At 37.3% G+C, this 25,968-nt stretch overlaps 1 protein-coding gene across 6 annotated transcripts in view; it reads right to left on the bottom strand.

Moving 5' to 3' along the window:
* The window catches only part of GALNT3 (polypeptide N-acetylgalactosaminyltransferase 3), a 46,572-nt gene that overhangs the window by 9,556 nt on the left and 11,048 nt on the right, over positions 1 to 25,968 (bottom strand). For 2 of the 6 annotated variants that reach the window (XM_033231257.1, XM_033231262.1), the window contains exons 2-6: positions 12,120 to 12,740; positions 7,517 to 7,689; positions 4,540 to 4,689; positions 1,986 to 2,220; positions 1,399 to 1,516 (exon numbers count right to left, since the gene is read on the bottom strand). In XM_033231257.1, the coding sequence (XP_033087148.1) occupies positions 1,399 to 1,516; positions 1,986 to 2,220; positions 4,540 to 4,689; positions 7,517 to 7,689; positions 12,120 to 12,634 (1,191 nt within the window). In that variant the 5' untranslated portion in view covers positions 12,635 to 12,740. Of the gene's footprint in view, positions 1 to 1,398; positions 1,517 to 1,985; positions 2,221 to 4,539; positions 4,690 to 7,516; positions 7,690 to 12,119; positions 12,741 to 14,126; positions 14,263 to 16,864; positions 16,908 to 20,406; positions 20,474 to 25,570; positions 25,593 to 25,968 lie in introns of those variants that run through there. The other 4 variants (XM_033231259.1, XM_033231260.1, XM_033231258.1 and 1 more) reach the window with 4 other exon arrangements.

The following is a 25,968-nucleotide window of genomic DNA, read 5'->3' as shown; positions in this document are numbered from 1 at the left end:
AATTAAAGAAGAGATTACAATATTACAAATAGTCTCTGTCCCCTGCCATTTCAACTTAAGTTCTTAAATGTAAGGAATTATTTCATTAAATGGCATAGACACTAAAGATAACAGAAGTGCATTTTCAGTAAGTTAACAAAATGGTGATTTCAGATTTTTCATAAAAATGAATTCCAGGCTTTTGTTTTTGCAAATAATTATGTAAGCTCTCTAATATGCACAGAAAACTAAAGGCTCTTACGCATTTGACTTCGTCTGAACTACTGACATAGTCACTTCACTTAAACTAGAGTTTCTCTTCTAAGCTTGGGTAGAAGTGGACTCAGACCCTATTTACCTCTTGTATATTCAATTTTGTAACCAAGAAAACAATTCCAGATGGCTATTATCACCAATGACCATTCTATTGAACTTGCAAAGTAGTGGATGATTATTTAAAAATTCATGCCAATTTAGAGATAAAATGTCAAAAAAACCCTTATTTGCATTAATGTTAAATAAAATGGCAGATCATGAAATCAATGCCTTTTCACTTAAATATCTTAATAATTGACTCTGCCATAGTTACCAAGCAAAGAATCAGAAAATAAGTCATATTTAATACTATGTGCTAGTAGTAGAGCAAGTGATTACAATCTCTTTCTCTCCTTTCTTTCTTGAACAAATGAGAAGACTCAGTGATATGTTCAATTTAACAAACTGTGCTTGTGACCCAACATGTGCTAGGGGTTGGAAATACTGAAATAAATAAACAAGACCCCGCCATAAGCAGTTCAAACTTGGCTGAGATCATCACTGCCAGTATGTGATGGAGCCAGAGCCAAAACTTAAATCTTCTAACTCCTAGTTCAGTTCTTTTTCCACTACATTCCAGCCTAAGAGATGAAAAATGAATGATAAAGTTACTGCAGAAAATGAAACTCATGAAATCAAATACATAAGGTACATATGGAGTCTACCCAAAGCCTTTTTTCATATTAACTTATGTATAGAAAAAATCCAGCTCATTCAATCCAAACAGTTAAGTCCAATGTCCTTTAAAATTATTCATAAATGTTTTTCCATTCTAACTCCCTTGATGATCAACTCATTTCCTGAAGCACTAGATTTAATTATATTTATCTTGGCTGGAATTCAGTAGCTACAAGTGCATTAATTGGTGCTATTGCCTGGACACAGGAGTTTAACTGATTCCTCTTGTTACATTGGCAACAATGAACAAATATATTAAGTTACATATTAAAAGAAAATATTCTTATTCCAAAATTTCCAGCAATTAAGTTTTAGAAAGCACAAAAAGTAGAGTGTGCACATCTGTAATCATCTGTACCAGCCAATTAGAACACAATGTATTTCATTGTTTAATATATCTGCAATATTTAATTTCCATAAACTTACTCTGAAAGACATTTCTATATTTTCACCTCCCCAGATTTCCATTTCTTCATCGTAACTTCCAAGATACTCAAAATATTCTTTTGATATGGAAAAAAGTCCTCCTGCAAAAGTGGGTGTTCTGAAAAATAATCCATTGTCAAATTTTGTTATAAAAACTAAACAAGATAAAAAAGCATATTTTAAGAACTGAATCAAATTAAAAAAATTAAAGCCATATCACATTTTCAAAGCTTTTATTCAGATTAATAAATACTAGAAATGCTATCTTCAAAGTCAAGATTTTTGGGGTGGAGGGGAGTAGCTCGTGTCTGCTCCCATTGGAGCACACACTTCTCCCAATCATGCTTTAAGATTTTTAAGTAATGATTGATGAGGAGGACATAAGAGCTCACTTACTGCTACCTCTTACTCAGCAACATCATGTGTAAGTGAGTACACAAATGAATGACTTTTAGATTCTCTTTATATAGAATATGTGTGTTCTTTATCAATTACCTCAGCGGCAATTGCTATAAAGCAAACAGTGTGTACGTATTCAATGTATGGTACAGGGTGTAAATATAAAACTCTGAGAGCAATTATCTTACTTAATTGGGTAGGTTTCATCTTTCCTTCTTTGCTTCTCATGATCAGGAAGTGACTCCCAGCCAAATGAAAGACTCCAGTCAAAATTTCCACGGTTATGGTTACTTCCATAAGGAGAAGGTTTGCTGAATTCAAACGTGTTCAGATCTATGGATGCAATATCTGGACTCACGACAGCTGTGTAGTTCTCAGCTATTCTGGCCAACAGAGGTTCTAACCAACCATAGAAACACTCACCTGGAGGGAACAGAATTTTAACTAATTCAATAAAAACAATGAAGTTTTTTATTTAGTTATTTAGGTGAAGGTTTACAGAGAAATGTGAATAACAGAGTCAATTTGTGTTTTGAACATGTATATAATGGAGACTTCTTTCTCCCTCAGATTTATTGAGATATAACAGACAAATAAAAATTCTACATATTTACAGTGTGCATCATAGTGTTTATATATGTATACATTGTAAAATGATTATTACAATCAAGCTAATTAACATATCCATCACCTTATCAGCTTATGGAGTGGGTGGTTAAGAACATTTAAGATCTACTCTTAGCAATTTTTGAGTAGACACTACATTATTATGAATTACAATCACCACATTGTACAATTGATCCCCAGAAGGTGAGATTTCTTAAAGGTTTCTTATGATGAGATGAAGGTAGGATGAAAAAGGTGAAACAAGATTCAGTACAGTTAGAAAAACTTCCCTACAGATGATGACCTTCTTTCTTCTACAAAAGATGCAAAATAACATTAGTGTATTTAAAGTTTAGATGATGTGTTAAAATGACCTATGAATCAAAGGTAGCTTTTTGCTGTTCCACATCACCTGGCCCTAAACGTGTTCTGATTTATATAAACTTGTGTCTGCCTGAGTAAAGTACGGTAATTGAAATTTTCATTTATCTGACTGGGTCTTAGGAGAAAATAAGGAGTCAGTATAAATTCCTATTTTAGCAACTAGAGAAGAAGGATCATTCAAAGCTGCCCCAGACCTAATATAAAGGGAGGGCCAAGGAATTTCATGCTGTGATAGGTCTAGGCCCTGCTCACAGGCCAGGCTGTTTTATATAACACACAGCAAGTTCAGCCAATGAATGTGCTGTCCTATTCTGGGCTCCACACAAAGCAGTATTTGGCAGTCACGGTCCAGGAGGACCATCAGACACATTCACCCAGTGGGTAGTGGGTAAGAATGTCCAGTATGATCTTATTGTAATTTTGAACAAGGAGAAGAAACACCAGAGGATGGTATTTTCCTTTTTAAAACACCTCTCTAGGATTACCTTTAGTCTTCTCTTCATTTTCTAAATGTCTGGTATTAAAAGAGAACTGAATGTGATGGCTCTAAGCAACCCAAGCACATGCAAAAGCCCTTCTGTAATGATCAGTGTGTGCTCAAAACCAGTAATTGGCTGAAACATAACCTAAGCACTGGCCAATTCAAAGCTAGACATTCATAGAGTATAGCCCACTAAACTCAAAGCTCAAGGGACTAAATGACATTTTAGTAATAACTAGCATGCATATGACACATTGACTCTAAAAATGCTTTCTAAATACTTAAAAAATTTTGACTCTGAAAAAAATTAAAGGACAAAGATAAACCAACAGCAACAAAGTCAAACAAAAATTGACAATGTTTATGTAACGGATACCAAAGAAGATGGGATGGGGCACCCCTAACCTGGCATAAAAACTATATATATAAACATATTTTGGTTTTGTGGGTTTTTTTGAAAATTCGCAGACTCCTTTTTATGCCAAGGAGTCTGCAAATTAAAAAAGAAAAAAACTAAAATATAAAAAAGCAGCAGTACTAGGACAAAGTTTAATGATAGGGTGGATTACATTCATTCATTCATTCATTTTGAAATGGAGTGTCACTCTGCCACCCAGGCTAGAGAGCAGTGGCACAATCTCAGCTCAATGCAACCTCTGCCTCCCAGGTTCAAGTGATTCCCATTCCTCAGTCTCCCTAAGAGCTGGAATTATAGGCACACGTCACCATGCCTGGCTAATTTTTGTATTTTTAGTAGACATGGAGTTTTACCTCACTGGCGAGGCTCATCTTGAACTCCTGACCTCAAGTGATTCACCCATTGTGGCCTCCCAAAGTGCTGGGATTACAGGCATGAGCCACTGTGCCCCGCCACATTTAAACAGTAAATAAGCTTTCACTCAAAGTGTGGGAATCAAGAAAAACAAAACAACAACAAAGAAAAAAAAACCTTTTTTTTTTTTTTTTTTAAAAACAGAAAAGAAACATGAAAAAAAATGAAGCAAGGATAACTGGCTGGAACAGCTAGTAACTGGAGAACATTAAAGTTGAGGAAACTTAAACACAAAGGAGGTAAGAATTCTGCATAAGTGAAAGGAATTTTCTCCACTGAGCTGTTATCTGCTTGGGCTGTCATTGCTATAATCACCAGTTGAAAACGCTGTTAAAGAAAATGCAATTAGGCATTTAGAAAAGAAGAGGCTTCCTTACCTTTCAAATTAGAGAGAGAGGGAGGGAAAATGTTACAACCATATCCATACATATATACTTACAGTGAGCATCTAAAAATGTGAGCGTTTCAGCTGTTGCGACTGTTGCTCCTAGCAACCGAGCAGTGATCAGACCTTTTCTTTCTCTTTGTCTGACTATTTTTACTATAGAAAATTGTTTTACATATTCATCTAGTTTATCATGTAAGTACTCTGTAAGGAAAAACAAATCGGGATTAATTCTTTCTAAGTTTATTTTCATATATAGCTTATGAAAGCTAATGAAACCACAGAGTAATGATCCTTCCAAATTCATAATCTTAACAGTTGCATGTGTCCTTCCAGTAAAATGAAAATTTTAACTCCTTACTGGGGAAAAAGGCTAGCTATGCAAATGATCACTACTGTAACACATAACACTGTAACACATACTTATTCTGTACACTTCCTATCAATAAATATAATGTGTTGGGAGGGAAGTGAGAACCTTCAAATGGAGTCAACCCTAGCTGTTCAGAAGACTCATTTAGAGGTCTGAGAAGACTGACTATAAGAGTGAAAGATATGGAATTTGGTCAAAAAGATATTCAATGCTTTGATATTAGTATTTAAATCTGGAAATCTTAAAGAATATATCAAATATCAAAAGACCTCCGATATTTAACTAAGGATCAAAATAATTTAAGATCAATATGTTGAGACAAGTCAGAAAGTCCACGGCTATAGCATTTTGGGACGATTCCTACACAGAGTCAGCAGAAAAATTTGTGAAAGCTTTGGAGTCTCCTGACGGAGTTTTATTTAGTAAAATATGAACAAGGCAAATTTTAGTATTGGGTATATACTTTAAGATATTCAATATCCCAAATTGGATAAGGTTTGTAATAAGCAAAAATTGAGATCATAGGTTTTAAAAGAGTTATTAACAAATGTCAATCAAGTGTTGTTTTTTGTTTGTTTGGTTTCATTTTGAGACAAGGTCTTGCTCTGTCGCCCAGGGTGGAGTGCAGTGGCACAACTCACTGCAACCTCTGCCTCTGGGCCGCTAGCAGTTCTCCTCAGCTTCCCAAGTAGCTGGGACCACAGGCATGTGCCAACACGCCCAGCTAATTCTTCTTTTCTTTTTTTGAGATGGGGTTTCATCATGTTGCCCAGGCTGGTCTAGAACTCCTGAACTCAAGCTATCTGCCAGGCCTCAGCCTCCCAAAATGCTCAGATTACAGGTTGAGCCACTGCGCCCAGCTGTTCGTATTCTGAAACAACTTTTTAAGCCTGCTTTTCACAATTACATTTTTGATTTCTTATTGAGTACAAAATGCAGTTCTTCAAGCAGCCTTCGTGGGCCCAAAACATAGCCTCAAAAAGATTTGGGAATGTTAAGAAAATCAGTAAATATCCTGGGGTAAAAGTTTTCTTCTGCCAGATTTTAGAAGCAAATGCAGATGACTTTGACTTTATCTGTGATAATATAACCTTTTTTTCAATTCTCCAGTAGCTCAGTTAAGAGAGCTGCTTATTTAAAGCTTAAACATTCATAAGAGAGGTAAGTGCAGGAACAACCCTTGTGGAAAAATAAATCTATCTAAACACTGTTATCTCAGAGTGATAGATTAACTTTTTAACACCTTCTAACTACCTCAAAATAATTCTCAGATTAAGCTTTTAACACCTTCTAACTACCTCAGATATAATTCTCAGAAAGACAAGCAGAATTGTAACTCATCTTAAATATATAATTATAAACATTTTCTGTTTCAAGAGACTTGTAAAAATTTCAACATTCTTGATTAGAATTATTTTAAATGGAGTTACTACAGATTCCTTCAATATACCCTCTCACTGTTGGAATTTGTGAAAATAAAAATTTTAACTTACCCACAACACATGAACTTTCTGTAAATTTATATCTGCACCCTAAATTTAGCTCCCATGCACACCCTTTATTTGGGAGGTTGAGAACAGAAAGCTACATGAAATCAGATCCCCTGATTTCACTTTATAGCACAGTTACTTTTAGCTGTGTGACCTTGGGCAAGGACTTTTACCTTTTCTGTGTCTCGGTTTATTTAAGATGAGGATAATAGGACTTATCATCACAAGACATTGCTGGAAGGATAAAATGAGACATCTGCCCTTCAGGAATCTGACTCCAAACTTGGATTTATTAAGGAATAAATTTTGTAATCATTGAAATAATATGTATCTGTTTGATACAATATTTAAAATACTTATGATGTTTGAAAATTTACAAGTTAGAGTATTTGTTAAATTAGACTTGTGATTCCATTTAAAATGTGTAATTTAGTATTTGACTTCCAATTTTAAGTGTAAATGTACTAAAGAATTTGGCTAACCTGGTAAATATTGGAATATTTAAGAACAATGAAATAAAGTAGAACACGGTGACTCTTTAGTGATTTTTAACTATTCATTTATATTATTTATTGATACATTATTTATATTAATGCATTTAGACTTTAAAACAACTCTAGAAGTTATGTACCAGTTTTGTATTTCCTCAATTTTAAGCTACACAATTGGATTCTTCTTATAATCAATTTCTTATAATCAGTGGCATGTTACGTGTAATTAGCTGTGGGTTTTCTCTAGTAATTTATAAATTAACGACATATAATACATTTGATGAAATATGGTATTATTCCCATTTTACTGATAAATCACGGCAGAGAGGTTTAGTAACTTGCCCAAGTCATATAGTTGGTTAGGAAAACAGCTGGGATTCAAATCAAGGCAGCCTGACTCAAAGGCTCAAGTCTGTGCTCTTAACCTCTATGTCTTACAATAACAGTCTCACATTGAGGACTACACAGTTATGAATAATGGTGTTTCATACATTTCTGCATTTGAAAATATTTGAATATGTCCATCCTTGGATTCTAATTTCATTCAGCATACCCACTATCCAAACTATTATATTCAAGCTCTGAGATGGCATAGAGAGAGCACCATATAATCAAGTAGACTTTGGAGACCACCATATGGATTTGGGAAACAATCTAATTTGCACGTGCTTTCTTACCATCTACACTAGCATCATCCACCAAAATGATTTCCTTCAGCAGTATTGCAGGTGAAGAATAGAGCACACTGTGGACAGTTCTAAGCAACGTGGACCACGCTTCATTATGAAAAACTATTATGACGCTGGTGGTGGGCAGGGGAGGGCAGCGCTTAAATTTTTGTTCAATACATCTAGAAGAAGTCAAAGAAGTAGAAAACAATTATAAATTTTATTATTTTATTTCACAGCTATACCATTGCTAACAGTATCATTATTGAATACTTATCACTGAAAAATGATAGTTTTCTTCTATGTAATATAATCTCAATGCTATATAAAATGTAAATAAATCAAAACAAATTTTTTACAAGCAAATCACTCACCCAGAGATGATGTCCACCAACAGAGATGGCAACACATCAAGAATTACAACATGTTATTATAGCATTCCCAATAATATAATTTTAAATACAAACAACATCTTAAATAATGAAAATAACCTACAATGAGACAGCATGTAAAAATGACAAATCCTTATAATTGCTCAAATAAAAACCAAATTTTTCTTATTTCATGCAGAAATCATCCATTTTTCATATTTGCAACTTTAAAAATTGTACCACCTTATTAAATTTTTCTTTTTCTTTTTTCTTTTTTTTTTTTTTTGACAGAGTCTTGCTTTGTTGCCCAGGCTGGAGTGCAGTGGTGTGATCTCGGCTCACTGCAAGCTTCACCTCCCAGGTTCATGCAATTCTCCTGCCTCAGCCTCCCAAGTAGCTGGGACTACAGGCGCCCACAAGTAGGACTACCACGCCCAGTTAATTTTTTGTATTTTTAGTAGAGACGGGGTTTTATCATGTTAGCCAGGATGGTCTCAATCTCCTGACCTTGTGATCTGCCCTACTCGGCCTCCCAAAGTGCTGGGATTACAGGCGTGAGCCACTGTGCCCAGCCTATTAAATCATTTTTATAAAGATCATCTTTAATGACATATTTACCTAAGTATGTAATGTAGATTTCTTATTTCCTAGGCTTATTGAATCAATTTACTTAATCTGCATACAGAATCAAAAGGGAAAAAATAGCTTTACTGTAAAACCTATGTTCTTCTTAATATTATTTAAATTTACTCATGGAGATAAGAGCCCAACACCCTTCAGTTGCTCTGCCAGGGCCAATGGGGAAACTGTAGCTTCCAGTGTGATATTAGGGGCCTGAGAAAACCACCCTAAAAAAAGATACACAAATTATCCCATTAATTACTTTCATAGTCATACCTCAACAGGAATGTCTCTGATACCCTTTTCTAACAGCAAGTCTTTCGAATGGAATATTTGTGGTGATAAAAAAAGGAGTTGGATTGGAGCAAAATATCAAGAGAAGATGTCAACAACAGGTTAGAAAAAGGAGAGGATGGGTTCTGAGTGAAAGTGGCATTGCTCTTCAGTTTCTTCATGATTTCAAAGCATGATACAGGTGCATGGGCAGAAAAAATAAGCACCTTCATCATTCATAAATAAAAACAAATTATTTACTCTAAATTGAATTTTTGATAAACTACCAATTTAAAAAAAGCTCAAACACAAACTATTCATATACACACTTGAACCACAATTACACAGAAATAAATAACTAAATATAAGCTTATATTTTGAACCCATAAAAGTTTATAACCAACATAAACTAGAAGGAAAAATTACGAAAAATTCCATACTATGGTATTTTATTTTTAAAGGAAAAAAAAAAAAGAGGAAACTCTTGATTTGTTATAAGCATTTTGAGGAGAAAGTGAAATTCTAGTTTAAGATTTTTTTCCTACCTTTATTTGCTATGTGGTTAACTAATATAGTATTAATCAATAATTATAAAATGGTTTTGAAGATTTAAAGTGTAAAATTTCACAAAAATTCATACTAGTAAAATGTTATCACTTTAATCTTACAAAAGTTTCCGTCAGTTTAAACTAGGATTTATTTGCTTAACTGACAATTACCAATATCAAGTAAAGATGTCATGTTATATCATTAATATAAGTAATAAAATTTCACAATATAATTTCATAAACTCCATTCATTTTGAAACAATTAACATGTTAAATGTATGCTTTGAAAATTATTTTACACATTTAAAATAGTCCAACTAAAATAACTTGCCAAAGCGACTGTCTCATTCCAGTCAAACCATTTTAAAAACCTGGCACATAGAAACATGCCTAAATTATCAGTCACATGACCATCTGGCTTTGGAAGAAACTAGATCTATATTTCTAATGAGCATGGAAAACATTAGCAGTTCTTCAGAAAACGTGTTATTTGCTGATACTGGCTACATTCGAAGTACAAAACAAAACTTTTTTTTTTTTTTTTTTGAGACAGAGTCTTGCTCTGTCACAAGGCTGGAGTGCAATGGTGCAATCTTGGCTCACTGCAACCTCCGCCTCCCGGGTTCAAGCGATTCTCCTGCCTCAGCCTCCCAAGTAGCTGGGACTACAGGCGCACATCACCACGCCCAGCTAATTTATGTATTTTTAGTAGAGATGAGGTTTCACCATGTTGGCCAGGCCAGGCGCGGTGGCTCATGCCTTTAATCCCAGCACTTCGGGAGGCCAAGGCGGGTGGATCATGAAGTCAAAAAACAAATCTTTACCACCTGTACAAACCCTGTCCAAAGTAAGAAATAATTAAATCTTCAACTCCAACCGAAAAATGTTGTTAATGTGCTTACTTGTTTTTCACTTACTTAGTGATTAACACTATTGAAAAATTATTGCAGCTTCTTAATGCTATATTGGGAGAAAAAAGTTCATTTTGAGCTGTCACTGATTGTCATGTCAAAAGAATAAAAATCAATCAGACTAGAATAGCTCAACAGAAATCTAAGTTACACAGTTTCAACGTTAAGGGACTCATATAGTTGGATCCGGTATTGATAATCCTAAATCTAGAAAAACCTCAGTGAAACAATAGACCAAAAGTTATCTTCAAGTTCACTGCCAAATGTAATTCTCTAATATCCAGAAAGTAAAGCAAAATACATAGGCATTGTTTGCTTCCAGTTTGCTTATCTTGTACTCTTTTTTTTTTTTTTTTTTGAGATGAAGTTTCATTCTTGTCACCCAGGCTGGAGTGCAATGGCACAGATCTCTGCTCACTGCAACCTCCGCCTCTCAGGTTCAAGCGATTCTCCAGTGTCAGGCTCTCAAGTAGCTGGGACCACAGGCACACAGCACCCTGTCCAGCTAATTTTTGTATTTTTAAAAGAGATGGAGTTTCACCATATTGGCCAGGCTGGTTTTGAACTCCTGACCTCAGATGATCTGCCCTCTTCGACCTCCCAAAGTGCTGGGATTACAGGTGTGAGCCACCGAACCTGGCCTATCTTGTACACTTAAAAATCTACTGAGGGGCTGGGTGCAGTGGCTCACGCCTGTAATCCCAGCACTTTGGGAGGCTGAGGTGGGAGGATCACTTGAGGTCAGGAGTTTGAGACCAGCCTGGCCAATATGGTGAAACCCTGTCTCTTAAAAATACAAAAATTAGCCGGACAGGGTGCTGTGTGCCTGTGGTCCCAGCTACTCGGAAGCCTGACGCTGGATAATCGCTTGAACCTGGGAGGCGGAGGTTGCAGTGAGCGGAGACCTGTGCCATTGCACTGCAGCCTGGACAACATGGTGAAACCCCATCTCTATTAAAAATACAAAAATTAGCCAGATGTGGTGCCGCATGCCTGTAGTCCTAGCTACTCGGGAGCTGACGCTGGAGAATCGCTTGAACCCGGGAGGCAGAGGTTGCAGTGAGCCGAGATCACACCACTGCACTCCAGCCTCAGTGACAGAGAAAAACTCCATCTCAAAATAATAATAGCAATAATAATAATAAGAAGAATGAATAATCTGCTGAGGGCGGGCCGGGTGCAGTGGCTCACGCCTGTACTCCCAGCACTTTGGGAGGCCAAGGCAGGCGGATCACCTGAGGTCAGGAGTTCAAGACCACCCTGGGCAACATGGTGAAACCCCGTTTCTACTAAAAATACAAAAAATTAGCCAGCTGCGGTGGCAGGTGCCTGTAATTCCAGCTACTTGGGATTGTTCACAAAAAATAGGGCATTCTGAAATATAATTAGGTACTTAAAGACTTTGAGTCAAAGTAATCACAAAGACTGTGAATTGGTTTACAAATCTATAAAATATTATCCAACGGTTCCAAAATCTTGGCATATTTTTAAACATTTTTATTCTAAAGAAATACACAGAGAAATGGAAACAATTCTTCTACCTTCTGCATTTCCCATAAAAATTGTCCAATAATTCCCCCTAAATAGACGAGAAAGCTATGGTATTTAGGAATAAAGGATTTCCTTGTGGATAGCAGTCAGATCTAGAAATCAGTTTTCTAATTTCCAAGCTAATAATTTTCATATCTGTACTGCCTCACCAAGCGCAAATAGGGATATGTAGCCTCAATCATTATAAGCAAAAAATAAACACAACAGGTTAAACAAACAGTATTTGCTGATTTTCTGCCTTAGAGTAGCTAAAGAACAGGCAACTTCCTTAGCTCACCCTTCTGTCCCCTGCAAAGCCTGATGATAAAGAATAAACAATAAATATTCTTCAACATACTCAGGAGGTCGAGTGTCTGGTCCAAGATCTCGGTGCAAAGAAATCCTGTCACTTGCGAAAGCATTAAAACAGTGTTTAGCTTCCCCACGTTCCTTTTCCTTTTGCTCTTCAACACTTAAATTGGTTGTCTTGAATGCTTTACCAGAAGCACCAGGTGCATTTGAATCCTGAGGTGGACGGTCAAGAACAGGCTTCAATTCTGCTGCTGTATAATATCCTTGCAAACAAGGTCTCTCACCAACATCAATGTTTTGCCTGACAGGTGCTCCTATTTGCATTTTTGGCATTGCGTCCTTAATATTGTTTACAGCTTCTAGCATTAAATCTAACATCTTGTTTTTGTTTTTTATGTTTCTTTCCATCCTTGATTCCTCTTTGGAATATTGAACACTTACTTCTCTTTGCATTAAAACCAAAACTATAATAAAGAAAAAAACTACTGCACCAAGCTTCCAGAACTTTTTATGGTAATGTCTTTTAATGTGTAATTTTACTAGTCGCTTTAGGTGAGCCATTCTGACATTAAAAGCTTGTCGCTTGACAGATAACAGTTATTTCTTCTGTTACTTATATTTTTTATCATAGATTTGCTGAGAAGAAGGTATCTTTAAATGGTAGTACCTATAAACAGAAATGATAGATGGTATTAGCAGCTATTCAGTCCTACAGGCATGGCTCAATGCATTCATTTAACCAACAACCGAACATAAGCTACCAATGTACTCTTATGGTTAACAAGAATACAAAGATATCTCGTCCTCAAGACAATTACACTTTCGGAAGAAAATAATTGTTACGATTTACTACAATTTATTGAGGTTGCAAAATATTGATATTCGTCTCCATTCAAAAATACATTCTTTTTAAACTCTAATATCCACTAATTATAAAATTAATTTTATAAATATATTTTGAGTCAAAAAAGAATATCTTCACTTGATAACCAAGGAATCAAAGGACCTCATTAAATGAATTACAAAAAAGAGAGCTCCATAAGGAAGCAAGGGTATACTGATAGGTACTACCAGGCATCCACCTAAAATAGTGGCCTTCATTTTATGTAGTTTACTTTCAAACTAAGGTCTACTCCAGCTTAACCAAAGACGATAATACAGCAGTTTCATCAATAAGTAAACTATCATTCTCCCAGATTTTCTGACCCAATAGTACTTGTGAATCCTGAAGGAACCCCTAAAAACAAGAAAATCAGTGGCATTTAATTTGTTGTTTTATAACAGCTAGTTTTAATAGCTCACAGAAATATAAGATCTAATAGTAAAAAGAGAATTCATTAGCTTTACTTGCAGTGTCTCTAGGGAGCCTATAGAGGTCATTAAGTTAAAAAAGCAGAATTTGGTTTGATAAAATATTGCTTGCAATTGACCCCAAGAACAGGATAGCAAGTTTATTAAACCCTAATATAGGACAACAGGAACAAAGGAAAAGAAAAATAGGACTTTTCAGGAAACGATTACATACTATGAGCTGTGATAGCCAGTCAAGAAATTTGCAGGGACAAAGGGGAGGGAAAATGCTTGTTCCTCCTATGGTCTAAATACATTTTAAAGGAAATATCATCTATAGCAATGAAAATTAACTTTTGACACCTTCTTTAACTTCTCTTCCAAAGTTCTCACCAAATTTAAAGTAAGAAAACCAGGTTCCAAGATGGATTCTCTGGTTTTTGGCAGGAAATTTTAAGCGGAATAAACAAAATAGGCAGAACTTAGTTCTACATACTATTTCTAATTCTATATTCTTTTCAGTATGGAGTGGACACTTCTGCTCCAAAAGATAACCCCAATTCTGGCATATATTGCTCATAAAAGTGAGATTCCAATATTTGTGAGCTTTGGTTGCTTTAAGAATTTCATGTAAAAAATGAAATGACTGCTCAAACCTTTGAAAAGAATATAAGAAGTTACAGAACCACATGACAGTTGTGTAATTAATTATGTGTCAAATGTTGTGCTAGGCTGTGGTTACAAAATTAAAGATAGCCCTTACCTTCAAGAAGCAGAATTGAAATATAGGAAGTCAGAGGCCAGTCACAAAGCAGTGTGATATGTGTTATGACAAGAGACAAAGCTACACAGGCTTGGAACAGCGGCTCATGCCTATAATCCCAGCACTTTAGGAAGCTGAGGCCAGAGGATGACTTGAGACCAGGAGTTTGAGACCAGCCTGGGCAACATAGCAAGACCCCATCCTACAAAAAAATACAAAAATTAGTCAAATGGGGTGGCACATGCCTGTAGTCCCAGCTACTCAGGTGGCTGAGGTGGAAGGACGGCTTGAGCTCAAGAGGTTAAGGCTGCACTGCTGTGATTGTGCCACTGCACTCCAGCCTGGGTAGCAGGACAATACTGTATCTCAAAAAAAAAAAAAAAAAAAAGAACGAAAGAAAAAAAAAAGAAAAAGTAAACAGCGTAGAGGGTCAGGAGAAATGTTAGAAAAATTTTCTTAGAGATGACACTGTTGAGCAAAATCTTGAAGTACAAGTACATTTTAGGCAGGTAGACAGGAGGGAAAATAGAGAGGGAATGTCAGATGCAAAACCATAAAAGCAAGAAAAAGCATGATCAGTCCTTCAGTACAGCATAAGTGGAAGGCATAGGGAGAGAATGACAAGTGATGTGGCTCGAAGGTCAGTTAAAGATCAGTTCATAAAGTCTTGTACATCTTTCAGTGAATTTGGAAATTATCAATTTTTTCCAAAATAGATGGAATAGAGAAAACTGTTTTTAAGAAAAGACCATAATCCTCATGCCTGTAATCCCAGCACTTTGGGAGGCTGAGGCGGGTAGATCACAAGGTCAGGAAATCGAGACCATCCTGGCTAACATGGTGGAACCCAGTCTCTACTAAAAATACAAAAAATTAGCCGGGCAAGGTGGCAGGTGCCTGTAGTCCCAGCTACTTGGGAGACTGAGGCAGAAGAATGGCGTGAACCCGGGAGGCAGAGCTTGCAGTGAGCTGAGATAGAACCACTGCACTCCAGCCTGGGTCACAGAGCGAGACTCTGTCTCAAACAAAAAAAAGAAAAAAGAAAAATAAAAGATCATAATCAAATTTCTGTTTTAGAAAAATCACAAGTTTTTAAGCCCCAGTAAAGGTGATGGATATTAATGAGATGAGGGGGGCCAAAGGATGGAGTGGAATGATTTCAAAAAATCCAGGAAGTGGAATCAAACAACGGTCTTGGTGAGAGAAAGGGAAGAATGGGAGATGAATGGTGATATGGTTTGGCTGTGTCCCCACCCAACTCTCACCTTAAATTGTAATAATCCCCATGTGTCAAGAGCAGGGCAGATGGAGATAATTGAATCATGGGAGTGGTTTCCCCCATACTGTTTTCATGGTCATGGATAAGTCTCACGAGACCTGGTGGTTTTATAAATAGGACTTCCCCTGAACATGCTCTTTTGCCTGCCATCATGTAAGACGTGCCTTTGCTCCTCTTTCACCTTCTGTCATTATTGTGAGGTCTCCCCAGCCATGTTAAATTGTGAGTCCATTAAACCTTTTTTTCTTTATAAGTTATCCAGTCTGTGGTATGTCTTTATTAGCAGCATGAGAACAAACTAATACAAATGAGTAAAGTGATAACATTAACAAAGGCAAGAAACACAAGAAGCAGCATCGATTCAGGGTAGGAATTAAGGAGATAATTTGTTCAGTTTTGGATGTAGCAAATGTAATATGCTAAGGGAACTTCCAAAGTGAGTTTGGATGAGCAAAAAGATATATGGGACAGGAAATTATGAAAAAGCTCTGCAGTAGAGATGAAAACTTGAGTCAGTCTTGGGGTAAATGTAATGTAAAACAAATAGGACAGAGAAATACCTACATTTAAGGGTAGAAAAAAAGAGACTGACTGGAAAGAAAGTCCAATTTTTCCAATCCTATGAAGAGGGGGGGTGAGCAAAAAAATAAAAAACACAAATGAAAACACAGATAAATTATCCATGTCAAGTGGAGGTAATTTTACAATCTTACCTCACACTTGAGAGATGTTAAATGTGTAATAGTTGGTTGACCTTTAAAACTGAACTTCATTAGACCTGGTCTAATGGGCTTTAGTGAAAAATGAGAAGAGAACCTTGGCAGAGAGAGTAGTTGTAGTCATGCCTTCAAGATCCTAAGGCTTAGGATTCAGGGCACTTCCAGATATTAGGGCAGTAACCTCATCTATGGGGTTCCAGGAAGGTAAGAATGGGCAAAATGTTGGGGTCTCACAGGAAAGTGGTTCCCAGTTGATGAACTACAACCTCATCCTCTCTAACTGTATCTTGACGAAAAGTAGACATTCATCAACCTGTGTTCACCTCCTTTCTGTTCCTAAGAGGACTAGCCCTCCCCCACCCCCGCCAAAAAAAAAAAAGGCAAAAATAGATAGCCTTCTCCAGGGCTATCTAGTCTGTAGCTAGAGGTAGGCTAAATTAGGAATTTGAGAAGAATTGAGCTGGTTTCCCTGAGATATTTTGACAGAACATGGAAAAAGAGTTCAGAGAAAGCACAGAATAGGAGGATATGACAGAACTAGATTCTTCCACAGTAGTGATAGTTTTCCCAAAACATTTTATGTCAGAAATCATATCTGTGGGTAGGGTGGGAATTGAAAAGAAGGATAGAATTAATGATGCCGATGGAAGAGAGTTCTTTTTAGGAATAAATCATAAAGTAGAGGAATTCTTCATCAGAAGGACAGTAATTCTATTCATGGCTGTTTTTCTGGCACTTACCACAAAGTTGGTAACACAGTAGGCACCCAGAAAAATTTGTTCACTGGAAAAAAGGAAGAAAGAGGACAAAGATTTTATCAGAAACAACAACAAAAACAATCCTTAACTTGTGCTAAATGTTAACTAGGTCCCTGGTATTAAATGACATTTAATACATAAGTTCTCACTCTCTCAGCAATATTGTGAAGTATTATTTTTTTTTTTTTGTAGAGATAAGATCTTGCTATGTTGCCCAGGCAGACTGACCTTGACCTCCCCAACCCTCCTATCTCAGCCTCCCAAAGTGCTGGGATTACAGACATGAGCTACTGCGCCTAGCCCTTGTTATTCCAGTTTTACTGATCAATATGGAGAGTCAAAGAGATTAAGTGGCTTGGCCATGACAGTTCAGTTTAAGACCAGCATTTTTCTAACTGTGTTCAAACTCAGGTTCAATGTAAAATCCTGAGCTTTTAACTGAAATTATCTAAAATAAAATGTTTAAGAGTCAAGAACTGATATCCTAAATAAAAGGGATAAGAAAAAAAAACTGAGGAAAAACCATAAAAACTATAAATAGCTTCCTATCATTGGGTAATGTTTTACAAATAAATGATTTTAAAACTTTTCAAAGTACCTTTTCAGAAATAAAGATTGAAAATAAGGTTGTAGATCTTAAAATGGAAGATTAAGAAGTTGAGAACCTTACAGAGGCAGAGCCTAGAAATAGGAAGATGATGTTTTGATCTTTTCAGACTATTTCTGAATCTTCTCTTATCAACCCTGATCACTTAAAGATTCCAACATCGATGGGATTTTCATTATGACTTTTCTGTACTTTGCTGTTAACGTGCAATATCAGGCTTCCATTAATGCTGAATGACACTCAACACTAAGCATCTCTATCAGTTGTCTTCAATTCTGGATATACATTAGTGGAAAGCTCTTAAAAAGTAAAGTGCCTTAGACTTCACCTCTGATTTAATTGGTGTGGGGGCAGGGCATATACTCTGCTTTTGTTGTTATTTTAAGCTCTCCAGATAATTCTAACAAGCAGCGAGGGTTAAGAACTACTTGTCTAGATCACAAGATTTGGGCAAATCAAAACTAGCATCTGATAAGGGTTATATCTGTCCAAAGGCAGTTGCATTACTAATTTCTAATACGCCGAAGATGAGTGTTTCAAAATAGACTCTTGATGTAAATGAATAGAAGTTATTTAGACTTGGAGATATATAATAAAATCCAAAGCAGGAATGACCCACAGTTTTCCAAAAGGACACAGGGACTTATGCTGATATAAATGAGGCACTGAGGTTTTATTGCAAATTATGATTCTATAAAATCATTTTATAAATATTTTATTCCAATCATAAAAATGGGAAAATTGATACCTGAACAATGAAAGACATAAGCCAAAAGACACACAATAAATGAATGAGTAAAATGAAACCAGGATTCTTAATTCCTTTTTCTGGGAATAATGCCATGTTCCTTGTCAGTACTACCTGCCATATTGGAAGACCTATGTAAAAACAGCTCATGAAACAAAACAAATCTCTCCTACAATCAACTTCCAGTTGGACTCCGAAGTTTGAGAATTGATAAGAAAAAAACCAGCACAACAGCAAACTCAGGATAAAACATGTCATATTTGCACATTAGAAATGATTAGCAGATAAAAGGTTTGTTCTTCTTGTACACTTTCTAAAACCTTTAAACGCTGTGTCCAATATGGCTATTTGCTAATTACCAAAGATCAGATTCACAGAGGAAGAGAAGTCAAAAATCATAAAACAGTTTTTAAAAACTAACAAAAAAAAAATTCAGAGATCTTCTAAATTCTAAATTCTTATGAATTTCTAAGAGTGAAATTCAGAGACCTGGTTTTAAAAAGTTATTAATCTGTATCCTGGTATATATGTAGACATTTAAAAAAGTCATTAATAAAAATATTCATAAAGTGAAAAGCTAAAGCAATATACACAATTTTAACTGGTTGTGACACTGTGTTAAAATCAATGGATTATTCTCAAGGGTAAAAATATGCTTCCATCTGAAATCTTACAAATTTAAAATAATCTAATTAAAAAGTGGTGGCTTCCAGTTAGCTAGACTACAGCTTCTCAAACTTCAAAGTGACTATGAATTACCTGGGGATCTTGTTTAAACACAAATTGAGAAGGGAAAATATCAAGGTAATATCCATCATGATTGTCCCTCTAGATGGAGAAGCATAGGTTGCAGAAATACTAATTGTTCATTTAACCTAAAAATTCCAACTGAAGCAATTTTCTGAAGTAGTGGAAAGCAGAACATTGTAATTTTACATGAAAGTAACATTTAATGAAATAAGATAGTGGTTCCTTTCACTTCTTTCCATGTTTGTGACAATAAACCATTACAACTCCAGGGGTTTAAAGTCTGGTTCCTGATGAATTTAACTGCCATGATGTCTAATTTGGTATATAAAACTTGCTTACTACTGAATTAAAGCATACTGTAAATAGTTAGGGGTAACCACACTAAGCAGAAAAAAACACAAAATTACATCCGAATATCCTAATACAGATTATAGATTAAGAAAAGTACGGGCGCCTGTAGTCCCAGCTACTCGGGAGGCTGAGGCAGGAGAATGGCGTAAACCCAGGAGGCGGAGCTTGCTGTGAGCGGAGATCGCGCCACTGCACTCCAGCCTGGGCGACAGAGCTAGACTCCGTCTCAAAAAAAAAAAAAAAAAAAGAAAAGTACACTATTGTGAATTATTATAAAACTCATTGGATCTTTGCCACACATTATCTATCATCTGTATTTCCTATCTATCATCTGTATTTCCTAACTGAATTCAAAACAAATCAAAGAAAAACAAAATTTAAAGACCTTGCCCTGATAATAAACCTTTAAGTGCTTGAGTAGAAGTTTTATTATGTGCCCCTCATCTACTGGTTAAAGTGTTAGGGAACAGAGGAGTGGCAGAAAGTCATTTCTGCTTACATTTATTGGTCTATCAAATCTCATGGTGTTTTGCTGCTGTAATTTGTTAGTTTTGATCATGTTTAAGTTCATGTTTACACCCTTGGCAGCATTTCTTCTGAGCAGGAAGTGGCACGTGGATGTATGACAAGAGACAAACACTGATGCAAAGCAAACTGCATGGAGACAGCCACATTCTGTCTCAGAGTGGGTAGCAGTAGACACACCTCAAAGATCTCAGCTAAAGGCAAAGTAGAGTTACTCTGGGTGGCTGGGCAATGCCACCAGTGGATAACTAAACTACATGCAATTGTTATAAACTAAGAACAGCTTTCTGAACAAAGATATCTGCAGGTTGTGAGACAAAAAGCTGAGTGACAGAGTTAACCATCAGCAACTGTGAGGCACAGGTTTCAATACTGACAAGGACAGGGTGAGACATCCAACTTCTCAGCTACCCCTAGTCAGACAGACATCTCCCTTGTCGTCATCTCTGAATGTGAATGGTTGCTGATAGAATCTGGATTTGTGAGCTAGCCAACTCTACCTCGACAGTTTGACACAAACCAGTAATTATGATACCACATTACCTGTCAAGGGAGTCACAAACTCAGGGTCTCACATGCTCTTTCCTGCTACGTCTGCACCTGTGAATGACTTTTACATTACGGATGAAAGATATGCATTGATTACTTATGGCATACTATGGAGTAGAGGAATTTTGAGAAGTGATTTAGGTGGATCCAGAGATTATTCATGTAACTGGTATTCCCTCCCCCCAAGGCAGAGGCACTGCATTTTAAAACATTTGTCCATCAGCCGGGTGCAGTGGCTCACACCTGTAATCCCAGCACTTTGGGAGGCCAAGGCAGGAGGATCATGAGATCAGGAGATCAAGACCATCCTGGCTAACATGGTGAAACCCCATCTCTACTAAAAATACAAAAAATTAGCGGCGTGGTGGCTGGTGCCTGTAGTCCCAGCTACTCGGGAAGCTGAGACAGGAGAATGGCATGAACCCAGGAGGCAGAGTTTGCAGTGAGCTGAGATTGCGCCACAGCACTCCAGCCTGGGTGACACAGCGAGACTCCGTCTCAAGAAAAAAAAACAAAACTAAACATTTGTCCATCTATTTACCTTATAAACATAGTTGGTGGCTTGAGGCTGTTCACAGCCGGGGACAGAACCCCAGAACTAGCTAAGTGCTGAGGAAAACTGCCGGCTGCTGAGGGAATCTGGAATCACAGAGGTTGTCCCCTGCAGGAGTTTAGTGCACTTTCATGTGCCACACAGGCAACAACAGCTCTGGGCTGGCTGCCTGGGACAAAGGTGGGCAGCCGGGTCCCTAGACACCCAGTCTTGTGGGTCCCCCAGTTGGCATGTGTAGATCTGAGGTGAGAGTTTGGGGAGCAGTGACTTGGGTGACAGAGCAGGTCCATGGTGTCTGTGGCTCAAGGGTACACCACTGCTGCCCAAATTAAGCTCTAAAGAAAGTGGAGTGTGTGGGGAACACCAACTCTAGAAAAAGCTGTGTTCTGCAGGTACCTAGTACTGGAGAAAATCATACTGGGGAGTGAGCAGTAGAGGAAAACCATGCTCCAAAGGAGCTTAGCCAGTGAGCATCACAGAAACCAGAAAGAGAAGCCTCAGTCACTTCAGTGTCCCTCCAGTGCCCTCTACTGACAAGGCTTAACAGTGAACAAGCCAGCAAAAAACAAATATTTACAAGGCCCAGCTCCATTATTACAGAGCAGGCTAATACAGTAAATTTGGAACTAAGAGACAATAAACTGATAAGCAGCAAAGTCTACACTTTCGACTACTCAGCTTCCACATGCACCCTCTCCCACACACTTAAACTCCTGCACAATAACAACGCAATTCTGTATTTCACCTAACAAAGTCTAACTGTTGTTCTTTATAAGTGAAGAAGTTCTATTGCCTCAAAAATGAGAGACATAGAGTCCTAACAGCCATTGTAGCCACTGCTGTGACTCTAAGTTACTCCTTAAATTGTGTCACAGTCTCACTAAATATTCTGTTACCTAATATTTTACTATTTTGTAAAGTTGATCTCCAATGGCTTCTATTTAACAGTTTTTAAAATGAAAATGAGAGAGAATAAAATTGTTAATATATACCAAAAAAAAAAAAAAAAAACCTAGATACAAGAAGCAAAGAAAAAATGTGCATTGAACCTGGGAAAGCTGATGGAAAAAATTAAAAAAAAAAAAAAATGCAAACCTACAATAATCCTCACTTACCTAATTGGCTGCGAGGTCATAATGAATATCTATGGCTTCTTTCTTACACTAACTACTACTCTGTATTCACCATGCCCTTAAGCATTCTAGGAGTCCACAGACGTTGGTGATGTCAAGGAAGGGCAAATCTGTATCTAGAATATTTGTCTATTCTAGTGAGGAGAAGTCTCTGCCCCCTTAATGAAGGAAGAAATCCAGTATAATGAACCTGCCACCCAGAGGCTGGCTGATCCCCGCAGGGGCTCAATGTTGGTCTCTGCAGATTAGGAACGCAGCAGCAGTGCTATCCCAGTCAACTTTAGAAAGGGGAAGCCATGTTGCTGAACCCATGCATACACAGCTCCAGTCTTGTCACAAAGACCCTGTTTATGGGCCCACTGAACAAGCACTGAGACAGCTGGAGAGAGAGGCTGACTGATGTGCAGAATGTGTCATTTTGTCCACTTGATTATTAAGAGCCTCCTCTGCAATGGATGTGCTTTTGTGGGCACTCAGATGGGATACAAATTTTTTCAGGGTCTTTTCATTTTGAAAGATTTGTTCACATACCTCTTCCTCAAACTAATGACCTTCTCACCAATCTTCCAATCCTGTCCTTCCAACTCTGACCATACACACCATTAACGACTACCTATCGATGATCAATATAGATCTGTATTTGTAGGCATGTCTCATTCCCAACATAGTGGACAACCGTATTGACTGTTCAAATTTCTGCCTACAGAAAGAATGTTCCTTATTGAGTATTATTCATAGTTACTCATGGGTAGAGCTGTAGTGCTATACAGTCTAATCTTGGGTAGTGCTAGTGTATTCTTCAGATTCAGATTTGTCTGCAAATCAGATTTGAGGTGTTTTGTTTTGTTTTTTTTCTTCTAACAACTGGACTAAGGGAATTGCCAAGAAGCTACAGGCATGAGTTGAAGGAGACGAGGCAATGCCATTAGAGTTGCTACCAGAGAAGTCTGAGTCCCTGGTTCATACAACTTATTGGTACTATCCATATCTGCTCTAATTCTGTCTCATGTACTATTTCCACTCAGTGATATATTGCTATTGTACATCGCCAACCTTATGGCACGATAGGTCAGATTTTACCTAATGATGGGAAACTTGGTCCACATGGTAACCCATAATTATACATTCAATATCTACCTAGTAGCAAGTCAGAAGCTGTTTACCAAAAAGTAAACAGTTATCTGAAGAAAATATTTATTTCAAAATCCTAGATGTCTGCATTGTGATTTTGCTATCGGCACTTTCCAGAGGCTCCATAGAGCATTCCTCTTTGGCACAGATACTAAGAGAGTCATTGAGTTTGCTAGATCATAAAGCTGAAGTGGTAGCACAGCCTGTACTGCTGGGCTTGCTGCAGAGCCTTCTTCTACTTTGATCATCATTAAAAACTGGTAGCCTTATGAATTACTCTGTAAACAGGTTGAGGTAGTATATTCAAACGTTGTAAATGTGGCCCCTAAATTCAAAAATGACTATTGAGGCTGGGTGCAGTGGCTCATGCCTGTAATTACAGCACTTTGGAAGGCTGAGGTAGGTGAATTGCTTGAGCCCAGGAGTGCAAGACCAGTCTGGGTAATATGGCAAAACCGCATCTCTACAAAAAAAACACAAAAATTAGCCAGGTGTGGTGATCACCTATGGTCCCAGCTACTCAAGAGGCTGAGGTGAGAGGATTGCTTGAGCCCAGGAGGCAGAGGTTGCAGTGACCCCAGACCCACCACTGCATTCCAACCTGGGCAACAGAATGAGACTCCCTTTCAAAAAAGAAAAAAAAAAAAAAGTCTATCGAGCATAGTGGCTACTGAATGCCCAGAAATTTTGCTGAATTTCTCTGGGGCTGATTTGTCACCCTCTAATTCTTATATGCTCTACAAGGATAGCTAAAGTATTTGCTACTTTCTTCTCATCAGAGACAATCAGCATAATATCATCAATGTAGTGGATCAGTGTGATGGCTTGTGAAATGTTACGATGACTAAGATTAAGAATTGATCTAGTCCTGAGGCAAGACTGTGAAGCCATATTGTTGGCCCTGCTAGATAAAAACAAATTGTTTTGGGTGGTCCTTGTAAATTGGCAGAAAAAGATATTAACTAAGTCAATAGCTACATATCAAATGCCAGGGGCTATGTGGTTTGATAAGGATATTACATCTGGGTCAGCAACTACATTTGGAGTCACCCAATAATTAAGTTGAGGGTAGTCTACAGCCATTCTCTAAGATCCATTTAACTTCTGCCTAGGCAAAATAAGTGAGCTAAATGGGGATGTGATAGATATCACAAGTCTTATTTTAAATCTTTGATAGTGACATCAATCTTGACAGTTTCCTCATGGATATGTTATTACTTTTGATTTACTATCTTTGAAGAAAGGGGAAATTCTAAAGTCTTCTACTTAGCTCTCCTACCACATGGTCCTCCGTCTATGGGTTAGCAGGGGTGTCTAATCTTTTGGTTTCCCTGGGCCACATTAGAAGAAGGATTGTCTTGGGCCACACACAAAACACACTACCATAATAGCTGATGAGCTGGAGGCGGGGGGGAAATAATTACAAAAAAAAAACTCATAATGTTTTAAGAAAGTTTACAAATTTGTGTTGGGCCACATTCAAAGCCATCCAGGGTCACATGTGACCCATGGGCCACAGGTTAAACAAGCTTGGTTTAGAGAGTCAATATGGAGATTCTGCCAGTTACCCAGTATGTCTACTCCGATTATTCATTAAAGAACAGGGGAAATAAGCACAGGCTAGATCTGCTGACCCCCTGGACCCACTATGAGTACAGCTGGAGCTAAGACTCCACGTGTTACCTGAGCACTGTAAGTCTCCACTTTGAACAGTTGGCTGCAATACTTTTGGGTCCCCCTAGGAATTAGTATGAAAGGTCTGATTATTTTCTTTTCCCCAAAGCATAGTCTCCGGTAAATGGCTACAGTTCCCTTTGGGGAAAAGCTCTGGGAGTGTGAATTGACTTAGTCCTGAAAACTGAGTAAGATGCTGTGACTCTTGATTGTAGCAACTAAAGTTAACTTTTTTGCTACCAGAGTGTGTGTGTCTGTAGTGTGTGTGTCTGTGTATATCTACTCATTTCAAAAGGAGTTTATTTTAAAGCAAACTATGGGTATATCATGATAATTATTTTTAAATAATATGCTTTATATACAGGTGTTAATTTAAGTTGTGCTAGTGGCCATATTTCTAATGAATGCATTTGGCTAGAGCTAGAGTTTTTCCTATTATATAGATGAAGGGATGCTATAGTACTACTTACGTAAATCATTCATTAGCTACCACTAGGCATATACCAAAGACAGTATCTCAGCTCTCAAAAACATCTGCAAGCCAATGATTTCTGATACCTCTACGTCCCAGCTTTTCATTGTGGGAGATGTACATACTTGGTGGATAATATGTATATACTTGTATATACATATTTGGTGTATATATATTTGGTGGATAAGGGCTTACCACCACTTGGCTTTTGCTGCTATGGAATTTCATCATCTCCAGTGAAATCAGAGAGCCAATTTCAATGGTCTACAAAGGAGAGCAGCCACAGATTTTTTTCATGGAAAAAGGAAATCCCTTCACTAATGTACTACTTAATACTTTAGTGAAAGAAGTATCTACTGGGCCTTTTTATGGCATGTGTTTGGAGGATGGATAGATTGCATTCAATTAATTCAACCAAACATTCCTTTTTTGAAGGAGTCCAAACACATACAAGCAGTAGGCAATTTCTCTCCATTCATTCTTCCTTTGAGTCCCCAAGAACATTAAGGAATAGGGAGTGAAGGAATAAAGAAGATCGCTTGCTCAATTGTTATCATTTTGCATTCAACTTTCTACAGGTTTATCAATGCTGA

Source organism: Trachypithecus francoisi, unplaced genomic scaffold (assembly GCF_009764315.1).
Source record: "Trachypithecus francoisi isolate TF-2019V2 unplaced genomic scaffold, Tfra_2.0 Lachesis_group13, whole genome shotgun sequence".
Lineage (NCBI taxonomy): Eukaryota > Metazoa > Chordata > Mammalia > Primates > Cercopithecidae > Trachypithecus > Trachypithecus francoisi.
This window is presented reverse-complemented; position numbering and strand designations above follow the sequence as displayed.